The sequence below is a fragment of the Ailuropoda melanoleuca genome, chromosome 12 (genome assembly GCF_002007445.2).
Source record: "Ailuropoda melanoleuca isolate Jingjing chromosome 12, ASM200744v2, whole genome shotgun sequence".
Taxonomy (NCBI): domain Eukaryota; kingdom Metazoa; phylum Chordata; class Mammalia; order Carnivora; family Ursidae; genus Ailuropoda; species Ailuropoda melanoleuca.
Genome location: NC_048229.1, coordinates 31,365,914 through 31,376,166, shown reverse-complemented (window position 1 = coordinate 31,376,166; position 10,253 = coordinate 31,365,914). Strand labels below are relative to the sequence as shown.

The window sequence follows — 10,253 nt, the reverse complement described above, 5'->3', positions numbered from 1 at the left end:
TCCCGCCACGCGCGCCGGTGCCCGCACGCCGCGCACTGGGGGCCGCCGCTGCCCGCCGCGCCCCACCGGAGACACCGGGGCGGGGACCTGGGTACCCGCAGGGGCTCGGCGCACTTTTCCAGCCTCGAGTCCGAGGTATGACGCGGCCCCGGGGGCCCCAGCGCCCCCTCGGTCAGCGCAGGCCACGGCCCGAGGGGGCACGCGCAATGAACAGGACCCGCGTGGGTTGGGAAGGAAAAAAATGGACCTGGCCGGACCCCGCCTGGAGCAGCGTCCTGCGCCCCCTCGCTTTGGGGGCACCACGAGCCGAAAGGGATTCGGTCCCCCCAAATCTCACCCAGCCTGAAAGGTGGGGGTCTCGGAGCCCACTGGAGTTTTGTTTTGTTTTTGTTTTTAACCCGACAAGGGCTTTTTAACGTCACCAGATGGGGCGGGAGGTGGGGGGTCACGCCACGCCCGCGTCCCACCCCCACGCCCGGGGCCGTGGCCCCCTCATCACTGTGCAGCTCCCCGGCCCCAGCCACGCCTCCGGGGAAGCCCGTTTTTAACCTTTCATCCATTGGGACTCAAAACTGTGAGACGCGTTCGCCAAACTGTGACCCCAGACCTTGGCCCCGCCACACAGAAACCCCTGACCCCAGACTGTGACTTCCGACCCCTAAAAATGGTCATCCGACCCCAGACTGTGACCCCCGACCCCAAACTGTGACCCGAATCCCAGACTGTACCCCGACCAGACTGTGATCCTTGACGTCAAACCTTGACACGCCCTCCTCCTTTTCCACCCTCTGTCGCTTTTCCTTATTTTGACCTAGGACACTCCCAACGGAAGCCCCGCCTCCCGCTGCCCCAGCGTTGATCCCAACCAACATCGGGCCAGAACTTCCCACCCTGTCGCACCTCACTACCAGCCCCATGTCCCACCAACCACAGCCTCACCAAATCCAGCCCTTGTGACCCTCCCATGATGACCCTGAAGACCNTGCCCCGGAAGCCCCCCCCCCCCCAAAGCCTCCTCTTCCTAGATCTCCAGCCGGGTCTGGAGCTGGGTTGTGGAGCGGACGGTCTGGGACTCCACACCCACCACCAACCTCCCCTCCCACTCTCCTGTTACACATTGCAGTGTTTGGAATAAACCATGTTTTTATGCCTCCTCAGTCCAAGTGTGAGCTCCGTGCTTGTCTCAGCCGCCCTCAATCCGGAGGAAACAGAAACAGAAAAGTCCCACAGAGGAAGAGAGGGCAGAAAGGAAAATGATATTGAGAACACTGACCCTGGAGGGAGGTGGGAGACAAAGACCCAGAAGGAAGCTGTGAGAAAAGATCCTAAGAAGAGAAGGAATGAGAAGGAGTGAGGGCGGACAGAGACCTAGAGAGAAGGAGGAACAGCGAACTCAACAAAGATCCAGGATCAAAACATTTTAGGATTAAATCTAGAGTCCCATTCCTATGACTGCAAGCAAGCGGTTTGCTAGATTCTTCATATCCTGTTCTTGCAAGCGAGGGAAGAGTCTAGTATATCCTAGCCAATGCACCTATCTTGAATGCCGTTAATCTCACCAGTGAGAATCTATTTCTAGCATTTCATTATGCCAATTAGCCAAACCTCTGGTGCTGATGAGCGATAAAGAGAGCCGAAGCACTTGTAATAGTGGTCTCCAGGGGGCTGACTTTCTGATTAAGTGCTCGCTGACCATAGCTGCAATGAGAACGCCTGGTTAGGCAATTGACTGCCCCAAGAGGGTAGATTCGACCGACTAACTTACACATATCATCCTGTCTACACTAAAGCATTTTGAAGTGAATTAAAGCCATCATAACAAGGAGGAAAAAGGAAACGGGCTTTATGGGTCCTTAGGGAGCAAAAACCCAGTCTACTGGCAGTAAGAACTCTTATTTGCATAAATGAATAATGTAGCGAAAAGGAAGCAATAAGAGTCAAAGGTGGAAGATGGAGTCGGGGCTCGGGACTCCTCCAGTAGGAGAAAACTGGCCTTGTACAGAACTACAACTCCCAGGAGGCCTTGCCGCTGCTCTGCGGAAAAGCGCCGCAAAGTCACGCGAAGGGTGTAGTTTCTCCGTACCCGCAGGCCTCGGTCGCTCTTCTGGGACGCCGTTACCTGAGCTCACCTTCACCCTCTCCCCACAGCCCTCTCAAATTGGTGAGCTGGGAGGTTTCCAAGGCAACCGTCTAGCTGGGCGGATCTCTGAAGGAGGAAAACGCAACCGGGAAGTGACGTCCTTACATCGCGCCCGCGGTGAGAGGGTTCGAAGATGGCGGCGCGCAAGGGTAGGGGGCGCACGTGTGAAACCGGGGAACCCATGGAGGCCGAGTCCAGCGACGCAGGGACCGAAGGCCGGGCCCAGGTCTACCTGCCCGGCCGTGGACCGCCGTTGCGCGAAGGAGAGGAGCTGGTCATGGACGAGGAGGCCTACGTGCTGTACCACCGAGCGCAGACTGGTAGGGCTGGGCACCAGGACTCCAGGGTCCTGAGTTAGGAGGGGACAGGAATCCTGAGTCCTGAGCGGGGCTAGTCCTGAGTCTTTAACTTACGAGGCACTCTGAGAGAGAAGACTGGTGTCTAAGATGGGTGAAAGATGGGTGAAAACATCACACGCGAAGGGGCTGAGATCTCTGTCCCATCCTAATTTTCCAACCCCTTCTTCTATCCCCAGGAGCCCCCTGTCTTAGCTTCGACATAGTCCGGGATCACCTGGGAGACAACCGGACAGAGCTTCCTCTTACACTTTACCTGTGTGCTGGGACCCAAGCCGAGAGCGCCCAGAGCAACAGGTGAGTGAGACCTGAGGTTTTATCTGAGACCAGGAATCTGAGCCCCCAGCACCCCCCCCCCACCAGGACCTAGAAGTCAGGGTTTCCAGCTTCTCTCCTCCCTCCTTCCTAAGGATCCTGGCATCCAGTGCCTCACTCACCCCACACTTTCCCCCAGACTGATGATGCTTCGGATGCATAATCTGCATGGGACAAAGCCCCCGCCATCGGAGGGCAGTGAGGAGGAGGAAGAGGAGGAAGATGAAGAGGATGAAGAAGAACGGAAGCCTCAGCTGGAGCTGGCTATGGTGCCCCACTATGGCGGCATCAACCGAGTCCGGGTAGATACAGTCCCATGAGCCTTCTCTGCATTCTCTGACCTCCCCCCACAACCCCCTTGTCAATGCCTTTCAGCTTTTAGAAAACTACCTGGCACATAATTTTTATATGTTCGTTTACACATGTCTTAGCTATTGTCATCATCGTCAGAGTGTGCTAGAAGCAATAGGGGGCTGTTTTTTTGCGTTCTTTCCTCTTGGTGAAAATTGCAAAACTTGCCAGAGGAGCTGACAGGAGAGTGAAGTGGAATAACGTACAGTTATTTTGGGTGTCTAGAGACAGCACTTGGTTGTAGTGTAGCGATGTGTGTTTTCTGTTACTGCTCAAGAACCGTCCTGAGCTGTGGGGTCACTTTTGTGCTGCTGAGTTTATAGCGCCTTCGGAGCAGGCTGATGTGTGAATTAAAATGAGACGATGCATGAACAGCTTTCAGGGCAGTGCTTGGCCCACAGCCCTTGCTGTGTGTTCCCATGCAGGGGTTGCCATGTTTCAGACACTGTTCTGTGCCTTGGAGATGTAACAGAGAGCAACAGGTTTCTGGTTTTGTGAAACTTATGTGCTAGCGGGGAAGGGAACAAGCAAGAACTGGGTAAATGTGCATGGATCCAGAGGGGCCGGGTGTTGTGGAGAAGAGTCAAAGTTAAGGAAGGGGAATTAGGATGTTCCTAGAGTGGATTTGCTATTTTAAATAGTGCCATCAGGGAAGTATTATGATAAGGTGCCATTTGAACAGACACCCACAGGGAATGACCCAAAGATCTCTGTTGGGAAAGGGTTGATAGGCAGAGGAAACGCAAGTGCAAAGGCCCTGGGACAAACGTGGCTTGTTTGAGGAGGTTCAGGGGAAGGCAGGGAGACCAATGCATTTACTAGAGGAGATGGGCGAAGGAGAGAGTGACAGCATTCAGGGGGTGGGAGGTGATGGATTATGTGGGGCTTGTAGGCTGATGTAAGGACTTGGCCTTTACCTGGGGAGAAATTGGAGGGTTTCCATTGGAGGGTTTAGAGCAGAGGGCAAATGGGATCTGACTTGTGGGGTTTGTTTTTTTGTCATTTGTTTTTGGGAGAGGGAGAGAGAGAATCTTAAGCAGGCTTCACGCCCAGCATGGAGTCCAACATAGGGCTTGATCCCAAGACCCTGAGATCATGACCTGAGCCGAAATCAAGAGTCAGATGCTCAAGCGACTGAGCCACTCAGGTGCCCCAGAATCTGACTTGTGTTTTAAGGAGATCCCTCTGCCCGCTGTATTGAGAATAGACTGCAGAGAGGTCATAATTCAAGGGAGAGGATGACAGGGGTAGCATGAATGCTGACGATAGAGGTTGAGAAGAGTTGGAAGTGGTGTGTTTTGAGTGTAGCCAGCTCAGGGTGGGTGTGAGGAGGAAAAGACAAGTCCATGTGTCCCACAGTTTGGGGCCTGAGGCGGGGAGCCCCAGGGAGGAGGAAGTTGCTGATGGCAGTTAGGAGCCTGGCTTTGGTCGTGTTTGAACACTCGGTGTCATAGGAGTCTGGAGTTGAGGAGAGAGGTCAGGGCTAGGGGCTACTGGAAACCTTGAGGCCGAATGGGATCTCCTGGCGAACAGACGTTAAGCGCAGAGGGACCCAAGGATGGAGGCCTGTGACCCACCAACATTTAGAGGGTCGCAGAGACTGGTAGTTTGAACCCCCTCCCAAGGGTAGTGGAGTTACAGCCTCCGTTCCTGGGGGTCTGGAAGGCGTCTTCCGTGTCACATCGCTGCCCCTACACAGTGTGGAAAGTTGTCCCAGGTACCATGCTGGTCTTACAGGCTGTGATTCTGTCCCTACAAAGGCTTCTGGGAGCCAGAGTCCCAGCCCTGGGGCGGTAGGAGTCCTGAGAAACTGCAGTTCTGGTACTCAGCGATGCTGGGAGCTGTGGTCACCACCCTGAGCCTCCTATCCCTCCCATCTCCCTCTCCGTTCTCCGTCCCCCTGCAGGTGTCATGGCTGGGCGAGGAGCCGGTGGCTGGCGTATGGTCAGAGAAGGGCCAGGTGGAGGTGTTCGCGCTGCGGCGGCTTCTGCAGGCAGTGGATGACCCCCAGGCATTGGCGACCTTCCTCCGGGATGAGCAGGCCCGTGTGAAGCCCATCTTCGCCTTCGCTGGCCACATGGGCGAGGGCTTTGCACTTGACTGGTCCCCCCGTGTGTCTGGTGAGTCCCGGGGGTGCACGCTAGGTCGTGGGGGATGAAAGGGAGCAGTGTCTGTAGGAAGAGCGGGGGCTAAGAGTGCAGGGAGAGGAGGGAGCTGTGGCCAGCCGGGCCCGGGTGGTTTCGTGACTCCCGTTCCCAGGGCGCCTGCTGACTGGTGACTGTCAGAAGAACATCCACCTCTGGACGCCCACGGACGGCGGCTCCTGGCACGTGGACCAGCGGCCCTTTGTGGGCCACACGCGCTCTGTGGAGGACCTGCAGTGGTCCCCGACGGAGGACACAGTGAGGGCGGGCTGGGGCGCTGGGCTCCTGGGTCTTGGGGGGGGCGGGGACTGGGGCTGGGTCCCAGAGAGGGGGACACTAAAGAAGAGGGCAGCCCACCACTCGTCCCTGGTCTCTGGGTTGGGGTGGCAGGCACGCCGGGGTCACTCAGACACCGCCTCGTCCAGGTGTTCGCCTCCTGCTCAGCTGATGCCTCCGTTCGCATCTGGGACATCCGGGCCGCCCCCAGCAAGGCCTGCATGCTCACCACCGCCACCGCCCACGACAGCGACGTCAACGTCATCAGCTGGAGCCGCCGGGAACCCTTCCTGCTCAGCGGCGGGGACGACGGTGCCCTCAAGATTTGGGACCTGCGACAGTTCAAGGTATCTTCCTTGGAAGCAGCCACCAGGGTTTGCCAGGTTCCCTCCTCCGGTGCTTGTCTGTGCCAGAGCTGGGAAGGCCCGGCGAGCTTGGGTCCAGCCCTGCCGGGGTGCAGGTGAGGAAGCGGGCCGAGCAGGAGGAAGGCTGTGACTGGTGTGGGGTCGGTCGCTCCCCCAGCTGGAGAGGTGGCAGGAGACAGACAAGAGGCCGAGTGACCGCTGAGACTCCCAGCTCCCATCTGCCTGCTGGCAAGCCGGGCAGCTTCAGGCACCTTGGAGTTGTAGACTTCTTGTTAGCGAACTTTGGAGAATCAGCTGAGAGTGGGAACCCATGTCGTTCACTACAGGAGAGGAAACAGGTACAGAAAGGACAGGAGTAGCTATGACGTCACCACCCAACTAAGAATTGACTTCATAGAGCCGAGCAGGGCTCTGGGCAGGAGGATTGCAACTCTGGCGTCCCTCCGGCCGAAGCCATCGCTAAATACGGCTCTGTGCCTTCCCGGGACCCCCACGATGTAATCTTTTCTCCCCTCCGGTATGATGAGTTCTCTAGGGTCAGCTCTGAGGAAGCTTCTAGAAACGGGTTCCAGCCCCCAAGACAGGTATATGGCTAGGTTCCATGGCCAAGTTGATTGGAACTTTGGAACCACTTGTCCAATTTAGAGACACTCCGGTCCCCAGCAGCACCTTTGCTGTAGTAAAAGTGCTGTTTTTCTTTTCCTCGGCTGCCTCTGGAGCCTGGGAGCTGTGCTTCTGCCCTCTTTAAGGCGTTCATAGAATCAGCAGGTTTGAGAACCATCCCCTCCTTTTTTTAAGATTTATTTATTTATTTAGAGAGAGCACACGCGCGGGTGAGAGGAGAGGGAGAGGGAGAGAGAGAATCTCAAGCAGACTCCCCGCTGAGCATGGACCCCCCCCCCCACCCCACCCCCCGCAGGGCTCGATCCCATAGCCCTGAGATCATGACCTGAGCTGAAACCAAGAGTCAGCACTCAACCGACTGAGCCACCCTGGGGCCCTGAGAACCACCCCTTTTTATAGGAAGGGAAAGTGAGGCATGCCCAGGGGGGACTAGCAGTGGGGATTTTATGATCTAGAGCTGGAAGGGGCTTCTTTGCAGGTGAAGCCACAGTTCCCAGCAGCTCCTAGGATATTAGGCCCCTGTCACCAGTTGTACTTGGCCCTCCGTCCCTTTCTGAGAATGTGGGCCTGTGGGGGCCCCAGGGGTGGCGCCCTGGTGGAACCCTACAGCCGGAGAGCGGCGAGGGCTCGGCCCGGGTCACCCCAGGGAGTCGGGCTGAGGTGCTCAGAGCCCCGGCCTCCCTTCTTCCCGCAGTCTGGCTCCCCGGTGGCCACCTTCAAGCAGCACATGGCCCCCGTGACCTCGGTCGAGTGGCACCCCCAGGACAGCGGCGTCTTCGCGGCCTCAGGTGCAGACAACCAGATCACACAGTGGGACTTGGCCGTGGAGCGTGACCCCGAGGCGGGCGACGCGGAGACTGCCGACCCCGGGCTGGCGGACCTGCCCCAGCAGCTGCTGTTTGTGCACCAGGGCGAGACGGACCTGAAGGAGCTGCACTGGCACCCGCAGTGCCCTGGGCTCCTGGTCAGCACCGCGCTCTCGGGCTTCACCGTCTTCCGCACCATCAGCGTCTGAGGGGGCCCGCCGCCCCCGGTCTGGCCTGGCCGCGCCCTCGGCCGCTGAGCTCGAAGCTGCTTCCGCCGCTAGGGACTCCTTCGGCTCTGCTGACCAGCCCTCCTCCCATAGAAGGGCTTAGCTTGAACCGTAGCTGCCATGACGGATTCTGTTTGATATTTTGTTTGGTGTCACGAACCCCTCTTGCCAAAGGATCTGGTTTGACCCATGACTGTACAACTACTTGGTTTGGTCCAGGGAGCCTTCCAACCACAGGGCTCGGTTTGACGCCGGGGACCCCTCCCGTGGAAAGACCTGGTTTGGCCCAGGCTGCCCCCTCCCCCGCCCCCACCTGTGCGAGGACCTGCTGGCCCGTTTCCCAGGTGGGCCTGGTGTGGCCGGTGTCGCTGTGGATATTTTGTGAGCTCTGGCACCTGGCTTGACCCTTTGACCTCTCTGTCCCGGGACCCGGTTGTGGCCACTGGTCTCCCCCAGGGAACTCGAGGACTTTACAGTGGGTGGACCAAAGTTGGGGCGTGGGTTCCTCCAGCAGAATCCGGTGTTGCCCTTTGTCTTCCTGCCAAACAGGGTTTGGCCCGGACTTCCCAGTGGGGGGTTGTGTGGGTCTTCTTCCCCTCCCGCCCGCATCCAAAGCAGGCGCTGTGCAGGGAGGAAGGTCAGGGGCTCCTGAGGCAGTAAAGGACGAGAACGGGGCCTGATGTGTGTGGGACTCATCTGCAGGCTGCTTCCCTGTGAAGAAATGGGAGGAGGCCGCGGGAACCGGGCCCCCAACTGTCCAGAGGCCACCGAGCTGGGAGAGGCCACTGGGAATCCCTGCTTCATGTGGTCTCTCAGCCCCCCCATCGGGTGCTGTTCAGGTCCACCTGCCCTCAATTTTATCCATGTGGAGCTCAGCCCAGGTCTCTAGAAGGGTAGCTCACCTGTGTCCCCTGACTTCTTAAGGCTTCGTCTCAGAACCAGGCAGCCCCCCATTTCTCTATCCTTCCACCACTGTCCCCTTTATCTCTCTTTGTTCCTTCATCCATGTCCCCACCTCCCTGTGCCTCCCTGCCCCCTCCCCCTTCTGTGTCTGCCACCACGTCTCCTCTCCAGCCTGCTTGGGCTGCGGCCCAGCCGCCCTGCCTGGCCGTCCTCCCTGGCTCCCCCTCTGCGGCTCTGAGCTGGCCCCACCCCCTGCCCCCCCTCGGCCAGGCCTCTGATCCGCCTGTGGACACACAGGTTGGGTGCCCGGCACAAGGCCTCCGGGGCCCCGGACACATCACTGCCCCTCAGCGCTTACAGAGACCTCCCCACGGCCCTAGCAGAGGATCCCCCAGTGGAGGGCATGGGGGTGGGCTGCCCCACCAGGTATGTGCCTACATACAGAGACCCCGGGACGGGGGGCGGTCCTGGGCTGAAACTATCCCACCTTCCCCCACAACCCCCCTGCACCCTCCTTGCTTGGACCCCTCTGCTCCACATACCCTGTCCTCGCTGTTCCCCCAGGAAGGTCCTTCCTCACCCTTGGTGACCAGTTCCAGCCCCAGAACAACCTCTCCCCCCTGGTCGGGTGCCTCTGTCTCTGACCCCTGTCTCCATCTGCTTACTGCCCCCTCATCCCTGTCGTCACGAGCCTCTGTCGCCCTTCTCTGTCCACAACTCCAGCTCCCCGGCTTTCCGTTTCCGGACACATCCTCTCCCCTTCCCAACTGCTCCTGGTCTGCCTGTCTCTCCTGTCCCCTCCCGCCATGTCTCTGTCTCCACTCTCTAGGTCTCTGACAACCCCCCAGGTCTCTGTACCCCACCACCGCCTGGTCTCTGTCCCCCTCCCTCTAGGTCCCTGTACCCCATGGAGGGTCTGTCTTTCCCTCTTTCTAGGCTCCGTCTCTCAGCACCCTTCCTGTCCACTCTGAACCTCTGTCTTTGTTCAGTCTGTGTCCCCTCACACCCCAGCCCCCACCCCGTCAATTTCTGACCTCCAACCTGCTGTTCAGACCCTGTTGGTAGGTGGGGGGAAAGCGGGGGGTGGGGGTGACACCCAGGGTCTCCGGAAGTGTGAAAGTGCTGCTTTTTGAGGGGGAGGGAGGTTGGGGCCTGGGGGGCGGAGCTTCTTGGCCTCAGATTAGACAGTGACTTTGACACCAAGTTGACACACCTTAAGCCCCGTGTCTCCTTTATATGGAAACATTAAGCTGCTCTGGCAGGTCAGGGGGAGGATGGGGGAGGACTTGAGGCTCTGGATCCCTTTCCCTCCTGTCCTGCCTTCATGGGGGGGGAGAGGGGAGCTTGAACCTGTGTCCCATCCACCCTCTGTGAGCGGGGCCATGTTGGATGCCGACAGGGCCCTCTGGAGGCAAAGGTCCCCATTGACTTTGTGAAACGGACACGGTCACTTCCGCCTCACAAGGCTGAGGGGGGATTTACGAGGCAGAGGCCAGCCTTGGAAAGGGTCAGGACCCAAACCAGCATCCCACCTTCAGCACTGCGTGGGTCTGGCCGGTCCCCGAGCCTGCTCCCCAGCCTGGGAAGTGGGGCAGTGATCATGACCTCCTGGCGTCCTGGACAGTGGAGGTGAGGTGAGCAGTGGGGTCTGGTGGAGTCCAGCGGGCGGGCCGCAGGCATCCCCTGAGCTCATACAAGGCCCAGGACTCAGGAAACGAGAGCATCCCTGATATCCATGGTTCGTGG

At 58.8% G+C, this 10,253-nt stretch overlaps 1 protein-coding gene across 1 annotated transcript; it reads left to right on the top strand.

Moving 5' to 3' along the window:
* Window positions 1–2,084: 2,084 nt before the first annotated feature.
* On the top strand, window positions 2,085–8,284 carry GRWD1 (glutamate rich WD repeat containing 1). Its single transcript, XM_002917874.4, has 7 exons — window positions 2,085–2,460; window positions 2,676–2,793; window positions 2,951–3,113; window positions 5,069–5,282; window positions 5,422–5,564; window positions 5,732–5,929; window positions 7,266–8,284. The coding sequence occupies exons 1-7, from the start codon at window positions 2,274–2,276 to the stop codon at window positions 7,584–7,586; spliced, it is 1,344 nt and encodes a 447-aa protein (XP_002917920.2). The 5' UTR covers window positions 2,085–2,273; the 3' UTR covers window positions 7,587–8,284.
* Window positions 8,285–10,253: the final 1,969 nt, after the last annotated feature.